Here is a 21,802-nt window from a genome sequence, read left to right on the forward strand (position 1 = left end):
TCCAGAGGGATTAGCTAATTTTAAAAGATTTTGATCATCTGAAAAGCAAGTTTTCTGGAATAAAAGTCACTATCAGACAACTTCTGCAGCAAAAAATTCATTTAACAAATACTGAACAAGCGCTGTGCCGGCACTGTCCTAACACGGGGGTACAGAGCAATAACAGAAGTCTGGCTTGCCCAGGATGGTGGGATTTCCTGGGATACAGGACTTCAAATGTTAAAACTGGGAAATCAGTGGCAAACAACAAACACTAGTGGTAGCTGGTCTCCCATAACGGTCCTCAGACACCCTCTTCCTGCCCCTATGTAGTCTCCTCCACATTAAATAGGGCTGACCATGGGGCACCTGGTCGGCTGTCGGTTGAGCGTCTGGCTTTGGCTCAGATCATGATCTCACGGTTTGTGGGTTTGAGCCCCGCATCGGGCTCTGTGCTGACAGCTCAGAGCCTGGAGCCTGTCTTTGGATTCTGTGTCTCCCTCTCTCTCTGACCTGCCACACCCTGCTCACGCGGTCTCTCTCTCAAAAATAAGTAATAAAACATTAACAAAAATTTAAATAGGGCTGACCTTCCTAAGTAATAACACACTGTGGGAATGACTGTGTGTGACTTCCAAGGCTAGGTCATGAAGGACCTAGCGCCTTCCACTTTGCTCTTTCTGGAGAAGCCAACTGCCATGTCACGAAGACAATCAAGTGGCCCTATAGAAACCTGCACCTGGTGAGGAACCAAAACCTCCTGTGCTCAGCATATTAATGAGCCATCTTCCCGGGAACATGCATATTAATGAGCCATCTTCCTGGGAACCTCTCGCCAGTCAAACCTTCACAGGACCTCAGTCCTGGCCCTTGTGTTCACCGAAACTTCTTGAGACCTTGTGCCACCCAAATTCCTGACTTACAGGCAGTGAGATAATACAACTTTGTTGCTTTAAGCTGCTAGATTTTGGGGGTAATTGGATAGGGAGTAACTGATAACTAATACAGTGCCATAGAGAAAAGTTATGCTTAGTAAAGACGTGAGAGTTGCGTGTAGGCGCTACTTTTGACAAGAGGGTGTGTATAGGCCTCTCTTATGAATGCTTTTGGTCAGGAACCTTAAAAGGAAGGGAGCAACCCGGGCACCTGGGGGCTCAGTCGGTGGAGCATCTGACTTTGGCTAAGGTCATGATCTCACAGTTCAAGCCCCGATTTGGGCTCTGTGCTGACAGCTCAGAGCCTGGCACCTGCTTCAGATCCTGTGTCCTCCCTCGCTCTCTGCCCCTCTCCTGCTCATGCTCTGTCTCTCTGGAAAATTAACATTAAAAGAATAAAAATTAAAAAAAAAAAAGGAAAGGAAGCAAGCCAGCAAAAGTATATTCCAAGCAGAAGAGTAAAAATGTCTAAGATTTACTCGCAACAAAAGATACTTGTTTAACTTTGTTTAAAGGAACAACAAAAGTGTCAATGTGACTGAAAAGGGGTGAGCAGAGTAGGGAAGGGGGCGTGGCAGATGGCCAGGTAGGTGTAGGGGTGGTGGCAGATCACACAGAGCCTTCTAGAATAAAAGCTGTTCAGGCTGCTATAATAAAATACCACAGGCTGGGTGGCTTATAGACAACAAATTAAAGTCTAACAGTTTGGGAGGCTGGAAGTCTAAGATCAGGATGTCAACATGCCCCAGTGGGGGCCTCTCTTCCCACCCACACACTTCTTACTGTATCCTCTCTGGGGTCCCTTTTATTTTTATTTTTTAAAATTATTTAAATGTTTATTTATTTTTGAGAGAGAAAGAGAGAGATCAGGGCAGTTTATTTTTGAGAGAGAAAGAGCAGGGCAGAAGCAGAGAGAGGGAAACACAGAATGAGAAGCAGACTCCAGGCTCGTTAGTGTCAGCACAAAGCCCGTCACGGAGCTCGAACCCACAAACTGCGAGATCATGACCTGAGCCCAAGTCGGACGCTTAACCGACTGAGCCACCTGGGCACCCGACTCGGATCAGTTTCACGGCCCCGCGACGCGGCTGTGCTGCCGGGTCCCCGCTGGCAATCTTTTCATTCAAGCGTTTCGCCGGCGCCCTCAGCTGGAAGGGGCCGCCCGGGAAAAGCCGAGGCTCTGGCGCGGCGTCGCCGGTTTTCCTGCGAATTCCCGCGGCCTTTGGCCCCAGCCTCCGGTTTCCCAGGACTCCGACCACCGCCAGGCTTCCGAGACACCCACTTACCCGGCGGCCAGAGCGCAGCGCGCGCTTTTCAGAGAGGCCCCGCCCTTCGCGTGGCTACGGGACCCCCTCTCGGGTCGCGTGCCCCCTCCCCACTGCGTCGCCTTCATCGCGTCACTTCACACCGCACAACCACCTAGGAAAGTAACCTGGGCTGCACAGCGCCTTTGATCAACACCCACCTCGGCGAACACTCAAACGGCCCAATCAACACCCTCTTCAGGCCGGCCCAATTGACCTTCACCTCTAACGAAACCCTCCGCTGACTGGCCCAATCAACACCCACCTTAGATTGGTCCAATCAACACTCTCCTCAGGCTGGCCTAATGAACACCCCTCTCGGACTGGTCAAATCAACATCCACCTCAGGCCCAGGCAACACCCTCCTCCGGCTAACCCAATCAACATCCATCTCATGCCGCTCTTAATCAACACCCACTTCAGAATAACGCAATCAATACCCACTTCAGGCCGACTGGGCGGGGCCTGGTGAGTCACAGGCCTTCCCTCGCCTTCCGGGACCGGCGGAGGGGGCGTGGCTACAGATAGAAAGGCGGGACTTCCTGCCCAGCTGAGCATAATCTCCCTAGGGTGCCGGAACTCCTCACAAATCGAGTCTGGAAGCCGGCGTGTGGGTTTTCTTTCGTGTGGGCTCTGAGACGAGTAGAAGTTTGAGCGTCCGGTGGCGTTAAAGCTGTCATCGCTAGCTTTTTGCCTTGGTCGCCTCTAGTCTCGGCCCTGGCGATGGCGACGTACACCTGCATTACCTGCCGCGTGGCGTTCGACAACGCGGAGGTGCAGCGGGCCCACTACAAGACAGACTGGCACCGCTACAACCTGAAGCGCAAAGTGGCCGACATGGCCCCGGTCACCGCCGAGGGTTTCCAGGAGCGGGTGCGGGCGCAGCGGGCCGTGGCGGAGCAGGAGAGCAAGGGCACGGCCACCTACTGCACCGTCTGCAGTAAGAAGTTTGCCTCCTTTAATGCCTACGAGAACCACCTCAAGTCCCGGCGGCACGTGGAGCTGGAGAGGAAGGCCGTGCGGGCCGTGAACCGGAAAGTGGAGATGATGAACGAAAAGAACCTGGAGAAAGGCCTGAGCGTGGACAGCGTGGACAAGGACGCCATGAACGCGGCCATCCAGCAGGCCATCAAGGCTCAGCCGTCCATGTCTCCCAAGAAGACCCCCGCAGCACCCGAGGAGCAGTCCAGGAGTCTCGTGGCGGTGGCTGATGGAGGACGTGCGACTCACGATCGGGACCCGGCCGAGAAACCTCCCCGGCTCCAGTGGTTTGAACAGCAGGCCAAGAGGTTGGCCAAGCAGGAGCAGGAGGAGGAGGGTGAAGAGGAGGACCTGGACGAAGACGGTAGTGGCGCTGTTGCGGGGCGGGGAGGTGAAAATGACGGGGGACGGTGGTTTAGATACTTTCCGAAGTAACTTGTCTGATCATGATCCCCACGAGGAAGTTTGTCCGTTTAGTGAACTATATTGTATCTTAAGGCCTGAAAGCTTATCTGGAGCGTGGGCGGGGTGGACTCGTTATTTAATAAATGGTCCCGGAAGGAATTGATGACTCCTGTTTTTAAGGAGGAGGCGTGGACCACACGCGTTGGAGGGCAAGTTATCGCCCACACCGGCTGCTGCAGGATTTGTGATTTTACTAGGTTTCTAGTTAGAATGGCTTTGCACTCCATTTGTTGATTAAAACAACAAAGTGAGGGGTTCGAAATGAGCTAGTTAACCTGAAATGTGGAGCTGGGGCCTCCTTGATTTTACGAGCTATTTATTCCTTCTTGCCCGCATTCAACAACCTGTTAGTACTGAGGGTTAGTGACGTACACATAGAGCTCAGGAAAGAAGTACAAGACTCCCTCAGGGGGTTCACTGTCCGCTGGAAAAGAAAGCTTAAGGAATGTCTTAGCGTTGCAGTTTTGTCTCTGTAACTTTAGCTAAAATTGAGATCTTTAAAAAACTTTTTTCTCAACATTTATTTATTATTGAGAAACAGAGACAGAGCATGAGCAGGGGAGGGGCAGAGAGAGGGGGAGACACAGAATCCGGAGCAGGCTCCAGGCTCTGAGCTGTCAGCACACAGACTGACACGGGGCTCAAACCCACAAACTGCGAGATCATGACCTGAGCCACAGGCGCCCCTAAAAGTGAGATTTTTTTTAATGTTTATTTATTTTTGAGAGACAGAACAGAGCTTGAGCAGGGGAGGGGCAGAGAGAGAGAGGGAGACACAGAATCTGAAGCAGCCTCCAGGCTCTGAGCTGTCAGCTCAGACGTGGGGCTGGAACCCTTGAACCTCGAGATCATGACCTGAGCTGAAGTCGGACACTCTACCGACTGAGCCACCCAGGCGCCCCTAAACTTGAGATCTCGAAAGAGGGTTTGTCCTTGGCAGTACGTGGCGTTCTCCCTCCCCGGATAGAAGACTGTCTTATGCTTGTGAGTCTGGTTTCTTCGATCGCAGTTACCACTTTCTTAAACTAACTTTGTTTTTCAAATTTCTGACTTGAAGATTGGGAAGATATGGATTCTGACGAGGAGTTGGAATGTGAGGATGCTGAACCCATGGACGAGGCGGAGGAGCAGGCCGCAGAGGATGGGGGCGCCGGGGGAGGCCCCCTCAGTGGGGCCATCCCCATAACGGACTGCTTGTTTTGCCCCCATCATTCAAGCTCCCTCCTGAAGAATGTGGCTCATATGACCAAAGTCCACAGTTTCTTTATTCCTGATATAGAATATCTTTCTGATCTTAAAGGACTGATTAAATACTTGGGTAAGTACAGGAGTTTTCCTTTTAATGAGGAAATGCCACATTATTGGGGGACAAGTTTTAAGAGAACATTCCGTTTTTTTGTTTCTCATCAGTCTTTGATTTATCTACTTATTTTGTAAAGATCAAAAACTTGATGCATGAGGGGATTTCTTTTTTTGGCATTTGAAATTAGAGAATAGCGTTTTTTAATTAATTTATTTATTTTTTAATATAATTTATTGTCAAGTTAGCTTACATACCGTATATATACAGTGTGCTCTTGGCTTTGGGGGTAGATCCCCGCGGTTCATTGCTTCCATGCAACACCCAGTGCTCGTTCCAACAAGTGCCCTCCTCCACGCCCATCCCCCATTTCCCCCCTCCTCCACTCCCCCATCCACCGTCAGTTTGTTCTCTGTATTTAAGAGTCTCTTGTGGTTTACCTCCCTCTCTGTTTGAAACTACTTTTTCCCCTTCCCTTCTCCCATGGTCTTCTGTTAAGTTTCTCAAGTTCCACATAGGAGTGAAAACATGTTACCTGTCCTTCTCTGACTGATTTCACTCAGCCTAATACCCTCCAGGTCCATCCATGTTGCTGCACATGGTGGGATTTCATTCTTTCTCATTGCCAAGCAGTATTCCACTGTATATATAAACCACATCTTCTTTTTACTGTTTATTTTTTGAATTGTGGACATAAATTGTAAGCTTCCATCTGGCCGCAGAAAGCTACTCTTGTGTTTTGTCCTCAAATGACCTTTCCAGGAGAGAAGGTCGGCATTGGGAAGATTTGCTTGTGGTGCAATGAGAAAGGGAAGTCCTTCTACTCCACGGAGGCGGTGCAGGCACACATGAATGACAAAAGCCACTGTAAGCTCTTCACAGACGGTGATGCTGCCTTGGAATTTGCAGACTTCTACGATTTCCGGTAAGTCCGAGGTGCGGAGCGGAGCGTGAAGCAGGGTGGGGTCCTCATACTGGCCTGGATATCAGGTGTGCGGGTGCCGGACCCGCGTCTGGCCCAGGACGGTGTGCGCTCTTAGGGCCTTCCGTGTGGGCTGTTCCCTGTCCTTCTGTCGATAAGAAACTAGAAGAGTGGAGCCCACACGCCTAGTAAAAGGGGCCTGATAAAGAGAAGCTCTCAGGCCCAAGCTAGAGTTTGGCTTGAAAACTTGGTTTTCCTTTTCCGTGGTTTACGTGGTTAGGAGGCTGCCTCGTGAACAGAGGAACTGAAATTAGATGTCGTGTTTTGGTTTCCCTGAGAGCCCTCGAATCACAAGCTGTACGTGCGTCCCAGGCGCTGGATGGTGAGATTATCCCACGGGTGCCTCACCCTCTCCGGGGAAGCTGGGTACCTCACACTGACGCCAGGAGTCCGAGGCGGGCACTTTGAACACCTGATGTCCAGTGTCGTGATGTCTGTGCCCCAGCACAGGGGTCCTCAGCCAGCAGGTGTGTGGAGTTACCGTGCCAGGTACCCCTGTCTCCAGAGACGTGTGCTCGGAAAAGTCCCCGTCCCAGTCTTAAATTTTTATGTTTTTTATAATAGCTGTTGTCACATCGGTTTCCATATAACACCCCGTGCTTCTCCCCACAAGTGCCCCCCACCGTGACCGTCACCCCCTCGCCCTCGCCCTCCAGCCCTCGGTTCGTTCTCAGTATTCAGTAGTCTCTCATGGTTTGTGTCCCTCCCTCTCCCCAGCTCTCTTTGCCCTTCCCCTCCCCATGGTCCTCTGTTAGGTCTCTCCTGTTAGACCTGTGAGTGCAAACATATCGTATCTGTCCTTCTCCGCCTGACTTACTTCGCTTAGCACAGTTTTTTAAATCCTCCTTCTGCATTTTCCTTCTGATTACTCACTCTTTTCATGAAGAGAAGGTTTTCATTTCAGCCATGTTGGTGGCTGGGTAGTGTACCCATGGTGGTTTTAATTTTCGTTTCCCTGAGGTTACCCAGTGTAGTTGAAAAGCTTTTTGTAGTAATTGGCCATGTGGACATCCGTCGTGACGTGCCTGATCAAATTTTTTGTCTGTTTCTTTATTGGGATTGGGTCATCTGTTGTATTATTAACATTTTAATGTGTAATTCTCCACTTTATTTTCTATGGGTATTTGAGAACATTTCTAGGAACGTAAAGATTCTTCTGGAATTGCACTGTCCCAATATGGTAATTACTAGATGCCTTCATAGGACTATTTAAGTTAATTAAAAGTTATACTAAAAATGTAAAACTTTAGTTGCACTACCCACATTTCAAAGCTAAGTGCCTAAAAGCACATGTGACTAGTAGCTACTACACTGGACACACAGCCATAGAAAGTTTCTACGATCACAAACTTCTGTCAGATGGCACTCTTCTAGAACTTGCTTTTAGAATGGGAGAGCTGCCTCTCTAGCTCTACATCCTCCTCCCTCCTGGGGAGGAGCAAGTAGGTGAAAGAATGCAGTTGGAGGTCACATGCTCAGTCATTTGTTTTGTTTGGTTTTGTTTAAAGAACAATTTTATATTTACAGCAAATTTGAGCAGAAGGTACAGAGATTTCCTATATACCCTGGTCTCCCAACACTTGCATAGCCTCCCTCATTATGGACATCCCTCCCTAGTGGTACATTTCTAACTGATGACCTTATGTGCATAGCTCATCATCACCAAGTCTAGCTTACACTAGGGTTCACTCTTGGTCTTGTACATTTTTCAAGCTTGGACAAATGTATAATGACACATGTCTACCGTTACAGTATCACACAGAGTAGTTTCCCTGCCCTGGAAATCCTGTGGACTCCACCTCGTCTTCCCTCCTTGTCTCTTCAGACTGGCTTCTTTCACTCAGTAATACGCACTTAAGTTTTCTCCATTTCTCTTCATGACTTGATAGTTCGTTTCTTTTTAGTGCTGAATACTGTCTTTTCTGGATGTACCACAGTGTATTTATCCACCCAGCTCCTCAAGGACACTTTTGATGCTTCCGAGTTGGGGCAATTATGATTAAAGCTGCCGTAATCAGTAGTGTGCAGGTTTTGTCTTGTTGACGTGTTTTCAGCTCCTTTGGATAACTGCTAACTAGCACGATTGCTGGATCGTTTGGGAAGAGTATGTTTGAGTTTGCAAGAAACCACCAAGCTGTTTGGCTGCACCATTTTGTGTTCCCGCCAGCGATGAATGAGACTGCTCATTGCTCCACATTCATGCCTGCATTTGGTCTTATCACTTTCTGGGATTTGGCCATTTTAATAAGCGTGTGTAGTGTTATTTTATTTTGCATTTCCCTGATGACATGATGTGGAGCACCTTTTTGCCTGCTGATTTGCAATCTTAGTGAGTTGCCCCATAAGGCCTTTGCCCCATTTTTAAGTCTGGTTCATATTCTTATTACTGAGTTTTAAGAGTTCTTTGTATATTTTGAATCATGGTCCTTTATCAGATGTGTCTTCTCCAGAAATTTTCTCCCGGTCTGTGGCTTGTATTTTAATCCTCTTGACCTTGTCTTTCCCGGAGAAGCCCATCATTTTAGCAAAGCCCAGCTTATCAGTCATCCCTCTCATGGATCGCGCCTCTGGTGGCGTTCATAAAAAGTCCTCACCAAACCCCATGTCATGTAGATTCTCTCCCGTGTTCTCTTGTAGACAGTCTTAGAGTTTTGTGTTTCCCGTTTAGATCTGTGATCTGTCCCGAGTCTATGGGTAACTTGCACGCTTTTTCTTACCGTGGATGCAGCCAAGTGGCTTTCCTCCTAAGCGCCCCAGCCTGCCATGCCCGCAGCTGTTGGTTCCCTGCGTTAGGTGGCGAGCGGGTTTGCCAGTTTGCCAACACAGTTTGTCTTTTAGTCAGATTGGAGGTATTAGTCTTTCTCCTAATGCCATTATCAATGCCGCCGTTACAGGAGCAGCTACCCGGACCACAAGGAAGGCGGGCAGCCTGGGGAGCCTGAGGAGTTGCCCGAAAAGACATTAGAATATGATGATGAAACCATGGAGCTGATTCTGCCTTCCGGTAAGTGTGCTTGTCAGAGATGGCGGGCTGCGGGTGGGATGGTCAGAGAGGCACGTTCTCGTCCGTTCTCTTCCAGCTGGGGGAGCATAGTTCAAGTTTCATGTCCTCAGGTGCACAGTAGTGAAGGTCGCCACTCAGCTCTGTGTTGGCTGTTTTGTTTGAATTAGGTCAGTGTTTTTGCTCATTTCTGTTGTGATTTTGAATGCTTTCATCAGTCATTTCCTTTCAGCTACATAGACATTTTCTGTTCGGTTCTTTATTATTATTGCGTCATTTAGGGTTTTCTTCTTCATGTTGGCCGTACTCCTACTCTTTGAACAGCTTCCTGTTTCCTCATGTTGCTCACACTTCCCAATGGCAGTCAGGCCCGGGTGTATCAGGCTGGCAGTGCCCAGCTGCGAGTTTGTATTCTAATTGTGGCAGGGAGGCTCGGAGTTTGAATTCTGCCTTCTACTTTAGGGAACAGGATTTGACTGATATGGTGGGAATTTATCCCAGGTGTGAAAAGGTGGGGGGAAAGCCATGAATATGAGAAGCATCCACCATAGTTTACAATGTTGTGCTTAGCTGATCAGAACGGGAGAAGCTGCAGAGGACATGTGGGAAGGAAAGGGGACGGAACAGAAGAGATAATAAGGCCCTAATAGAAAGTGGTGTTTACTGAGCATTTAGCATGGTAGGTGGATGTATTCTTTTATCTTTACAAGCCAGTGAATTAGATTCTGTTATCCCTATTTGACCCGTGAGCCGCTGAAGCTTAGATAGGTTGAATAATTGACCCAAGATCACAGACCTAGTCAGTGAAGCCGCCTTCTCTGCTCGCCCACCCTGCCTGGGGAGATTTGCGGTGGTGGTGGGGTGGCGCATGCGGGTGCTCGTGGACGTGACTGTGGCGGAGAAGCCCTCTTCTGCCACGGTTTTCACCTCTTTAACTCAGAATAATAACTGTTAAGGCTAAGGACAGCTTTAGAGTATGACGGCAGAAGGAACGGGCAGGCAGAGCCTGTCCTGAAGCTACAGTTCTCCTTGGAGATGCAGTGATAAGAAAGGTGTGTAAAGCATAGGAGCGTGGCCTGTGATAAACAGTAGCAACAGGCCCGCCTCTATCTCAGGAAACCTTGTCTTGCTCTGGTGAACGCGCCGGTACACAACATCAGAAATGAGCTTGATAACTTGATTTCTAAGACAAAGGCCGTCTTTTCTTAGCCCCTTATCTCCTTAGCCTCCACTTCCTTGACTGTAGAGGGAGGTTGCAACACACTTTGAAGGAGCTGACTAAGGCGGTCCCTCATCAAGCAGTGTCCGGCGTGTCACTGTGAACGGTGGCTTCGTTCTGCATCAGCTTTAGCCTGGTGCGTCCCAAAATGTGCCCGACGGTGAGCATAACCTGTGTAAGCGATAGAGTCTATTTGAGAGAAATTTTCATCTAAACACAGAAGTTTGAAACTTGACTAAGGAGTCTTTTTTTTTTTTTTTTAATCTAGAAAACATGGTTTCCTAGGATGATTGAGTTTTCCAGGATTAACCAAAGCCAAAAAGAGGCATCTTCTTAGGCATCTTCTCTTTTCGTCTCCCACCCTGGAGCGATCACTAAGTTCAATTCCTAAACAAGGCTTTGCATTATTTTTTCTTCGTTTTCTCTTTAACATTTGTCTGTATCACCATCACCGCTTGCTAAATGGCCATCTGCAACGTGATTTCCGTTCCATCGCTCAGCACGGTCTGCCTGAGACAACCAGTCTGTTTCCTTTTTTCCTCTGGAATTCCTCCAGGGGGAGCCATTGTTTTTCAGGAAGTTAGTTTCCCAGCGGCTGGCCCCCCAGGAATCTATCGCTTTTCCTTTACCTACCCACTTGCAGTTTCCCTCCTCTGGGTCTTTGCATGGCTGATGCCTCTCTCTTACTGCTACTCCTCCTTTAACCCCCCGCCAGTCCTTGTGAACTCAGCTCCTGCCCTGAGCATGGAGAGCCTCCGCTGCTTCCGGGGCACTTGCAGATCTGTCCTAACCCATGTCTCATTGCTTTGGAGGCGCTGGCTTGCTGGCCTGTCTTCCTCCATTACTTTTGAAAAAAGCTTGCTTATTTCACCTCAGCACAGGGTCTCAGGCACACAAGAGCCAGATAAATGTTGACTGGGTGACTGAGAGGTTGGAGGTGCCTTTAAAAGGAAAGCAAGCCGGTGCCTGGGGGGCTGAGTCAGGTAAGCGTCCAAAACTTCGGCTCAGGTCATGATCTCATGGTTCGTGGGTTCGAGCTCCACGTCGGGCTCTGTGCTGACAGCTCAGAGCCTGGAGCCTGTCCTCGGATTGTTTGTCTTCCTCTCTCTCCGCCCCTCCCCCACTCATGCTCTGTTTCTGTCTTAGTAATAAATAAACATTAAAAAAATGAAATAGAATAAAAAAATAAAAGGAAAGCAAGGTCGATTCCCACAGGCCTGCCGTACTACAGGAGAAGCAGAGCAGAGGGAGCTGTTGTGGGCCAAGTGGGAGCCTCCGGGGCTCGGAATCATTGGGCTGCAGGACTGTGCGGCGGATGGCTTTGCGTCTGTTTCGTCCTGCAGTCAGAGGAGAAAGCGAGAGCACAGGCAGGGGAGGGGCTGAGAGAGAGGAACAGAGGAGCCCATTCTGTGCTGACACGGGGCTTGAACTCATGAACCACAAATCATAACCTGAGCTGAAGTCGGTCTCTCAACTGACTGAGCTGCCCAGGTGCCCCAGAGAAGAAAATGGCATGAGATTAATTTGAAGACCCAACTTCCCCGGTTTTTCAAACATCGGTTTCCTTGCTCAGTGCAGCTGGTCGACCTGCTGAGTCACGTTATTTGCAAGGACTGGATAGTAAACCCCAGGACGGCTCTTCTGTGTCAGCCTTGGAAGTAGTGAATTACAGTAACTGGTTTGGTGTTAGTGTGAAATACTGCACTTTTAGACAGACTCAGGAAAGACCTAACCAACAGCCAGGTACTACCTTACCCCACAGGTTCTGAACCAGACCCTACACATTTCTTTTCTGTGAGTATGTGCGCTCTTCCGCGTAAGGGCCGTGTAGTGTCTTAGAGTCACCTGTGTGGCCGTGAATGCCTTGTTACACTGAGCGGGTAAGTACATTTTTTCAGGGTAAAGGCTGTGGGGTTTTTTATTCCTTTATTTTCATGACTGATTGATTGGGAAAGCACGCAGGAGCAGGCACGAGAGGGAGAGGAGAGAGAATCCCAAGCAGGCTCCACACTCAGTGCGGAGTCTGACGCGGGGCGCAACGCAGGGTCGATCTCACGACTGTGAGGGCAAAAGTCAGACACTTAACCCACTGAGCTGCCCAGGTGCCCCAGGGCTATATAGATTTTTAACAGCACTTGTGACCTGGAGAAGTTTAAGAGCCACTAATAAAAATATCTAAATATATATCTTTCACCACCTTCTGGATCTTCCTATATGGCTGACTACTAAGACCTTATTATAGAATTTGTTTAAATAAAATCAAAACAATAGCTTTCTTAGTGAATCAAAAACTGCTAGTACTCTTCTGAAGTTTCCTCCAGCTACACTGACATGTGTCACCCATGCTTCCATCACCGTGTATTAAAAATGAGTCCTCCTCTGGTTGGTCTTGATTACATGAGACACGATGGTTCTATGGTTCGTATTCTGTTGGCTGGCCCTCCTGTCTCAGTACTGGTCTGGAAGGTTTTGTAAGGAACCCAGAGAACGGGCGATCTCTGAATAAGCACTGTCAACATGCAGCAGTATCACAGCAGTATGTTCGATCACCTGCTTATGTCTTCAGACAAATTTACCATTCAGAAACCTTCTCAGTTACACTCAGTTACCTGACTGTGAGCACAAGATGCTAGCATGAAGCCACGTTGAGGAGTCTAGTGTGGAGAGTTTGGTGATATTTAGTCAACCACACTTAGTAGACCCTGCTTTGAACTGGTTTCAGAAGCAGTAGTTGTGATGTCTTAGTTGTTTCAGATCAAGGAGGGGATCCCAGAGCCGGTGACAAAGAGCGTCCGGTAGAGGGCGCTGTGCGCATTTACCGTGAAGGCGGAGGTCTGGCTCGGTTCCTTGAGTTTACTTTTGTGTTTGTTCAGCTCCTGTGGAGTGAGCTGGGGTCCGAGACACAGCAGTTAGCTGCTGAGTAGCCAAATGAAACTGTTGGTGGATCCACGGGAATACGTAATTCATCTTAGGAAAATTAAAGTCGGAGATAGTTTCTTTTCTACCATCTAACGTCTTGAGTTGTAGGAGTGGACAGTTTTGTAAGTGGTTATTGCTATGAAGAAAGGTAGATGCGCAGATTGTGGCTTTACCATAACTAAGACGTAACCCATCTGTTATTTACTGGGCAGTCACGCTGTGTTCTAAAAATAGTTTTGCTTGACAGGGCCTTCAAGTCGAGCTGTTGTTAGCACATTCTTCTTGGGGCTTCATGTCAGGTGCTCACTTCATTGACACAGGGCAGGGCTAGCTCTAATCTGTGTGTGTTCGGCTCCCCTGCTGGCTGTCAGAAACCTTGGCATTGAAACCTGGTGAAGGATATTCTTCAATAATATGTATTTCCAAATGCTGCTTACACCCATAAATACGTCGTTGACTTTGTGCTGATGACCGGCACTATCATGTGACGATTTTGAGCATCGCCAGCCTGGAGCACCCTGACCTGTTCTTGTGAAGAGAGAATTGGAATGTGCTGGGGTTTCCTGCCGCGGCCGCCTTCGTGTAGGCGTGAGTCTTGTCCGTGGGCGGCGTCTTACTTACTGCGGTCTCGGGGCTTTGTGAACTCTCGGGCTGCCAGGAGAGCCGGGCTCAAGGAGACGTGTTTCCATCCGTACTGCTGTCCAAAACCCGGATCATCTCTGAATTGGAAGCTTTTTTTTTTTTTTTTTTGCATCTGTTTCGTCTTATCACAAAAACAAAGGACAGTAATGACTTTTCCGTATCTGTGTAGCAAGCCAACTGTTTCCCAGGGAGCTTGCACTAGGCGCGGGTACTTCAGTAACCCGACAGAATGCTTTCATGTAGATGAAGGGTCTGGATCAATGTGAAACTTCCCTAGCAGCTGTACACGTGGTTCTACCTAGCCATTTTTCCTTTACTCATTTTCAGTGGAAATGGCTGCTTCGTGCCTCGTGTATATGCTGGTGTCGAGTTTCTACATGTCTCTGTCTGGGAAGGCGTCTGATTACTATTCTTGTGAGAGAATTGTATTTCGTGTTGTATTTAGCAAGCTCTCAGGCAAGGCTGATACCACCGGCCCAGAATCGCGTTGTGAGAAGCCACCGCTCTGAGGGAGCCTGGAGTTAGCATCACCGAAGCCCGTCCCCTTCCCTTCACTTGCCAAGAACCTGGGGGCCGGCACACTTTTCCTGTGAAGGGCTCGGTAGTCCACAGTAATTCAGTTCTGCAAGCGTGATTGAGTTGATAGTTTTACCAGTAAGCCCAACCTGGAGAGGGAATTCAGCTTAATCATCCTTTAAAATTCTAGCTCACCTGGTGAATGCCATCATTTACAAAACAACAGGGCAAGTCAGTGTACTGACATTTTAGGACAGAGTTCTTTGCTGTGGAAGACTGCCCTGTGCATTGTAGGATGTCTAGCAGTATCCTTGACCTCTATCCACTAGATGCTAGCAGTCCCCCTCTAACAACCAGAAATGTCCCCAGTCACTGCCAGACGTCCCTGGAGGTAAAATCATCTGTTTGAGAATCATCACCATACAGACTTTAAGCAAAAGAAAGGTGGTGGATTTTTGTTTTAGACCTAGACGTTGGCTTTTAGACTTAAACGTCAGAATTATTGTGTGCTTTACTTTATATTTAAAAAAAACAAGTTAAAGTCCCTTACCTCCTTCCTAGGGCCCTATTATCCATATCAGTAGGAGTCGCCATGTGAATTTCTAGAGAGGCATCTCGTGTATAAGTACAGGATGTTGAGGATTTCATGAAACAGTGACTTACCATTTACTTTTTAAAAGCCCTCTACTTTTTCGTGTTCTGTCTTTACTTCATTTTTTAATATGCTATTTCATCTTTCTTTAGCAGATAGGCACTATTTCCTCTGGCATCTCCATTTTCCAGCTAGATACTCTTTGAAGTCTGATTTGGAAAGTCCTTGCTCTGTAGCTCTACCTTGAAAAACTAACTCAGTGTTTTCATATGTTTTTTTTTTTTTTTTGAAAAACAGGTGCCAGAGTGGGTCATCGCTCCTTGATGAGATACTACAAACAGCGATTTGGCTTGTCAAGAACTGTGGCCGTCGCGAAGAATCGGAAGGCAGTGGGCCGCATACTCCAGCAGTACAGAGCCCTGGGGTGGACGGGCAGCACGGGTGAGTTGACATGACCGTGGGCCCGAGAACTCGCACCACAAGGACGGGCCTGGGTGCAGTCCTTTCCATTTATGTTGCCTTGCGGGTCCTCTCCAGAGGAGACTTAACTTCTTGGCTCTGGGGGCTTCTGCTGCTACCTGATATGTTTATGGCGATAAGCCCAACGCTCCTTTAGTTAAAAACTTCATATTCCTGGCCCAATAACTTTCTAAAACAGCATATAGATAATAGTTCCAGACACGAGTAGTTAGTAATCAGCAAAGATTGAAATTTTCCTGGAGGTTATACAGAGGAATGAACTCGTATCCTTGTGGCCAATAGCTTCAGCCATGGATTCAAACATGACTTACCCAATATACTTAGAGGATTTTAGATGATGAGCAGGAATAAAAGTAAGCGAAGCCTCTATTGGCTCATTTACAAAGCTGAGGTGATAATAACGGGACCCACCTGGGAGTATCGTGTGGCTTGCCTGACAGAACGCGTGTGTGATAGAGTCCGTGGACATAAGAAAGGCTGGCTGTCACTCCTTCTGGTAGTTTTCCCATAGAAAACGTAAGGAGCAGGCCACTGAAATTGTTAAGCTTTGAAGCCTCATCAGTATGAAATTATTTAAATCTGTTCTGATGTGTCCGCTAATATGCAGTCCTTTCCTTAGACCTTGGGGAGAACATGGGTCCCCTAGAGGACTGTGGAGAGGACAAGAGGGCTCGCTTGTGAGGGCGTGGGAAGCCTAGACAGATAAGGTCCGTGTTAAATGCCACGGTGTTCACAGATGCGTGGTTTCCGCCACTGGCCGCCTGTGAGCCGTGAGGCCGCTCAGAGTCAGCGCACGCCGACCTCACCTTACTTCTGCCAGGAACTGTTGTCGGCCTCAGTTTAGAGCCCTTCTTTCTCTGTCACCTTTGGTCCCTGGGGCTTTACCTAGCGCTTATAGATCCTTCCAGGTGATGGACACTAGAGGCTTATACCAAGAAACACGTGCAGGTGCTGGTTGGGTGGTTCTGGGCGGTTCTGGGCGCATGTAGGCCCTCACGCCCGTTGCATGGAGACCTCAGGTGAGCGGCTCTTCTTTAAATATAAGGACCCAGGTTCTCCCAAACCAGCTTTGAGCTTCTCCGTAAAGATTGGTTTTTGTTGTTTTGTTTTTTCCGATCACAAGTAACAAGCCTTTGCCCCGTGTCCCCTTTCCCACCGCAGGAGCAGCCCTTCAGCGAGAGCGGGACATGCAGTATGTCCAAAGGATGAAATCGAAGTGGATGCTGAAGACAGGAATGAGGAACAATGCCACCAAGCAGATGCACTTCAGGCCCCAAGTGCGGTTCTGAGGGTCTGCCAAGGATTGAGGGATCTGTCCCTGGCGCAGGTGTCCTTGCCTGAGGGCCAGGGGAAGCTGGGGTGTGTGACCGGCCCTGTTTGCTGCTACGTCTCCCTGTGCTTGGTCTGTCCTGACCTGATAATAAAAGTCAGAATCTCATTGGCTTTTAAACGTCATTTTTGGACAGGGTTTAAAGGTTAGGTTTTCACGAAGTGAGTGGAATGTCAGCTGGGCTCTGGGACCCTGACTACTGCCTAGTAATTGTCTTATTACCTCTGCTTTTAACTGTCTTCTGGCTGTCAGGTTAATATGGGAAACTCAGGAGCCACTGGTCCACTCCAAGCCTGGTTTCACCTGCCGAGGGGTAACTTACCCCGTCCTGGCACTGGGACTTGCATAAGGGCTTGGAAGCTTCTGGAGAAGCAAAGTTGAATGTCACTCTTGTGAATGTGTTGTGGCGTGTAGTGTGGCGGAAGTCGCTTTCATTATGTCCAGGGTTGGACAGCATGTCACTGGCTTGCCGTGAAGGATCTTTATTCCTAAGTGAGAACACAGAGAATGACAGTGCTGTGTACTCAGACTTCGTACCCAGCGCTGCCTTTACTTGAGCAATTAGATGAGGAAGAAAAGTGTAAAATGGTTAGATCTTGTTTTAGGAACAAAAACTAACGCCGGGGGTAAATATGAAGAGATTCTCCGTTGAGGTGGTTTTGGGGAAGGCAGTTAGTTGTACATTGGAAATGAGGCGAAGCGTGAAACTCAGACCCACTGAGCCACCTTGTAACTTGGAAATCGACTTGGGTAAAGCTGTAAAGTGAGATGTTTCTTACCTCACAGGTTGCTGTCGGGGGTAAGTCTGCTAGTCCGTGTTAAAGTTCTCCCTTGGCACACCTGCTCCGCCGCGGGAGGCCGGCCGTCTGCTTGGAGCCGCAGTCTCTCTAGTGAGTTCAGGAAGCCAGGAGAACGAGCTTGCCCTTACCATGTGCTCACTGGGCTTCGTTTGCTGGACGCGGGTCTTTTCCTGTAAACTCTGGACGCAGAGTTGAATTAATTCTCCTTCCTCCGTACGCAGCTTCACTAACTGTAGAGGACGCCCTGGTTTTTACCTTTGCTCCTTCATCCTGTTTTCTAACATTCTCGCCCAGGTACCCACTCTCTTGTGTTTGACCCAGCTTTAAATTGATACCCTAGGCAAGAGATGCCATGTTTCATGGTGGGGGTTTTTTAATTGATACTTGACCGGATGTACGTGATTCCGAGCTATCCTTCTGTCCGTCTTCTCTCTGGGTCCACATTCTGCCGCTCAGCCTGAGCGGAGACCACTGCTGACGCCCGCCGTCCGCAGCCCCAGCACCACGCCAGCCCAGCACCGTCTGCGCCTTGTATGCAGGCCCTGTAGCGTCGGGGTAGTTTACCTGCGCGGAGGAGGGAGGACGATTTGTTTGCTGACCCGTAAGGTGCTGCCCCGAGGACTTCTCGACTTCAGATCCCTCCTCGCTCTGATTGGGGTTTGTGGAGCGATTCTCTCCTGCTTGTATCCACATCGCAATTGTATAAAACACCGTTCATTTCCCTTTGGGAGGGAGGGCAAAGAAAAAATATTTAAATATCACCCATACATGGTTAGAAAACTTTTTTCTTACGATGAGAACTTTTCAGATTGCTTTCTTGGCAACTTTAAAATATGCACTACAGCATTATTAGCCGTATTCACCACGCCATATATCACATCCCGTGAGTCACATACCTTTGACCCACTTCACCCATATTTCCTTTGACTAAATCCAGAATTCATCCAAATTAACCCCAAAATAAATCTTTATTAATTTTTTAAATGTTTATTTACTTTTGAGAGAGAGAGAGAGAGAGACAGAGCGTGAGTAGGGGAGGAGCAGAGAGAGAAGGAGACAGAATCTGAACAGGCTCCAGGCTCTGAGCTGTCAGCAGACCCTGACGTGGGGCTCAATTCCACAAATCATGAGATCATGACCTGAGCTGAAATCAGATGCATAACCGACTGAGCCAGCCACGTGCCCCAAATCTTTATTAAATCCCAATTTGTATAGATATTTCCCCTCAGTGCTCGTTATCTTTAAGTCTGTTGTCTAAACGTAGAGTGGATACATAAAGGCCCCTCATCAGGACCAAGGCAGCACTGGCTTGGCTGACCTGTGGGATCTCCTCCTGGGACTTACCCCAGGGCCAGATGGCCTTGACAAGTTGACTCGTCTCTCTTTAGCTTGAGACATCAAGGCTGGGATCAAAAGTGTGAAGGCATAACCTTGTTCTTTCTTCGTTTGTGTAACCGAAGCCCCCGGTGGCGTTGCAGATTGCACTGCCTATCTGCAGACGAGCCACAGGCTCTGTGTGTTCCTTCCACTTCGTGGAGTGTGAGTTTGTGTTCTATGGGGTATAAAGTGCTTTCGTGCGCCATTTTGTTTCTTGGCTATGAGGCGTAGGTAGCGTTGCTATTTTACAGGTGAGAAAATAGCCGCCGGGAAGTTCAATAACTTGTTTAGGGAGTCCCAGAAGGAAACCAGAGATGGTGATTTCTGGTTTAGCACTCTTAATATTGCAACACTTGAACAGAATCTTCAGGAACATCGTGTCCTAAGGAGCACCCTCTGTTGGGTTATAAATGTTTATGCAAGTCCATTAAATTTGCAGCCAACTGTGAAAAGAATCTTGTTCTAAATCCACAAATACATAGAATTTAATGTTACACATGATACATGCATAAATAAGGTAACTGTTACCCACATGAAAGAAAATCTACCTTTTCTATCCTGGAATGTGAGCAAATTTTGCCCCCAACCAAAGTTAGCTATTTGTGGATTCTTTTTCTTAATGTTTTTATTGTATTTATTTATATTGAGAGAAAGAGACAGAGTACAAGTGGGGGAGGGGCAGAGAGAGGGAGACAGAATCCGGAGCCGGCAACGGGCTTCGAGCCGGCAGCACAGAGCCCATTGCAGGGCTCGAACCCACGAGTGTGAGATCATGACCTGAGCCGAAGTCAGACCCTCAACCGACCGAGCCACCCAGTGCCCCCATTTTGTATTCTTAATTAAGCTGCTTTCCTCCACATGAGTTATTTCTAAACTGTGTGAAGATCCCATCGGATATTATGAATTTGGAGTTCACAATAGTTCATCTGCAGGAGACCAGGTAAGAGCTGCGTTGCTAACTCTCAAGGTGCAGACATTTTTGCAAGAGAACTGCTGGCGAAATTTAAAAGTGCTTTGAAGAATACATGTCATTTAATGTAGACTCATTTGCAATCACTACATTAATTATGACACAAATTGATGGCGATTAGGAAGATTTGATCAGCTTATTAACGCTACAAACACTTGAATTTTAGAATATAATCTATTTATCATTTGTGCAGCAGACTGTTATTCCCAAATCTGCTTCCCTTCTTCCCAGCCTGAAACTGTATTTCCCAGCTTCCCATGCGGCAGTGAGGTAGGTCACGTGGCTGGATCTGGGCCAATGGGGATGCAAGCAAAGGGGGCGATTGGAACAAGTACAGATCATCTCCCAACTGTGAGACCAGCTGCGTTTTTAGAGTCTGCCCCTATCTGCTCTTCACCTGGAAGTGAGGACTCGGCCACTCCCGCCCATACAGACAGATGAGGCTCACACCTTAGGAGGTGACAGACGGACCACTGAAGGACATCATGGAGTACAGCCGCCCTTCAAACCCCAGCTGGCTGGACGGTTTTTGTGAAATAAACCGAAGCCGCTGTGCTGCAGAATTTCTCCTAGAGGAGCCTTGTCTGTAATAGCTCAGGGCCCTGTGGTCATGCTAATGTCACATGGCGTAGGGCAAGCTTATCTCCGATGCAATTAGCAATTGGTGTTTCTTTTCTTTTCTCTTGTCCCTGTTCTCAAACTGAGGCGAGCCAAATTCTTCTCTCATGCAGGGCTGGGGAGGGAGGCGGGGAAAGGGTGTCTCGTGATCATTTGGAATTTTGTCAGGTTGATACGTTCAATATTGTCTCTTTTTTATTCATTTGGAGACTGTACAGAAAAGTAAAGCGTTCGTTGGCAACTCTAGGACACGCCTGCTGCTCACTCCTCCCCCGGACGGGCAGAGCCTCTCTTCCCTTCCCTCGAAGCTGGGTTGGCCTCGGTGACTCGCTCGTAACCAATAAAATGTGGTGGAGCTCCCACTTTGCTTCCTTGGACACTTGGCCATCTGAGAATTCTGACTTCCCCAGAAGGTCGCCCTTTAGGAAAACCCAGGCCACGTGGAGAAGTGACCGTGAGGGCCCTATTGACGGTCCCAGTCAACAGCCAGCACCGACGGCCCACACCTGAAGGCGCCATCTTGCACATCCAGCCCAGTCAGGTCTCAGAAGACGGTGCGACCCACTGACATGTGCTTGCAGCCATGCGACAGAGCCCAGCAAAACCTGCCCAGGTGAGACCTTCCAAAGCCCCTACCCTGCGGAACACGAACATAAGATAATAGTTGTTTGACACCATTCGGTTTACCCAGCAGTAGTAACTAGAACACCTCACTGTCACACCCACACATTTTGCATGATTTCCACTTGGCCACCTTGTGGTAGAGCTGTCCTGTCAATATGGGGTTTTTTTTGTTTTTTTTTTTTTAAGCAAAATTATTAGGTCTGTATTTCTGATTTTTTTAAAAAAAGGAATAAACAGCAACAACCTTGAACTACATCATTTCTTAATGGAGACTATTTTTTGTAGAACTGCATTGCCTACGGAATGTTTTGTGACCAATAATAATTTATTTTTAAGTATTTCACTTCTGTATTAAGATAATATCATTTCTGGGTAAATATCTTAATAACAATTCTAACAACCTAAATGTGAGAAATTTTCAAGAGGTTTGAAAGCTTATGCTGTTACTATTTTTGTAATTTCTGTTGCTTTATCAAAAAGCATATAATAATGCAATGAGATAAGATTAAATTTAGAGGTAGTATGTGTATTAATTTACACTTCTAGATTCTCCTCTTGTTTCACATTTCCAACCCATGTGACTTTGACCAAATTTTATTTATTTGTTTTTTTTAATATAACACAATTTATTTTTTTAACATATGCAATTATTTTCTATCATTTACAATACAGTAGTTACAATGACACTCCAAACAGAAAAGCAAAGTAAAAAATCAAAACCCCAACTTATATTTCATGTAATTAGACTTATACAGAAATTAGAAGGTT

General features: G+C 47.7%; 1 protein-coding gene across 2 annotated transcripts; it reads left to right on the forward strand.

Annotated features, from left to right (window-relative positions):
- The first annotated feature begins 2,628 nt into the window (after nt 1-2,628).
- Nucleotides 2,629-16,753, forward strand: ZNF622 (zinc finger protein 622). 2 transcript variants are annotated; one of them, XM_029941065.1, is made up of 6 exons: nt 2,787-3,563; nt 4,722-4,982; nt 5,727-5,889; nt 8,841-8,950; nt 15,133-15,276; nt 16,477-16,753. In XM_029941065.1, exons 1-6 carry the CDS (start codon nt 2,942-2,944, stop codon nt 16,602-16,604), a joined length of 1,428 nt encoding a protein of 475 aa, XP_029796925.1. In that variant the 5' UTR covers nt 2,787-2,941; the 3' UTR covers nt 16,605-16,753. The 2 variants fall into 2 exon arrangements, with proteins under 2 accessions (XP_029796926.1, XP_029796925.1); XM_029941066.1 differs by lacking the exons at nt 8,841-8,950; nt 15,133-15,276; nt 16,477-16,753 and adding an exon at nt 6,259-6,589 and having other exon boundaries at nt 2,629-3,563.
- The last annotated feature ends 5,049 nt before the right edge of the window (nt 16,754-21,802 follow it).

The sequence above is a fragment of the Suricata suricatta genome, chromosome 6 (genome assembly GCF_006229205.1).
Source record: "Suricata suricatta isolate VVHF042 chromosome 6, meerkat_22Aug2017_6uvM2_HiC, whole genome shotgun sequence".
NCBI classification, from domain to species: domain Eukaryota; kingdom Metazoa; phylum Chordata; class Mammalia; order Carnivora; family Herpestidae; genus Suricata; species Suricata suricatta.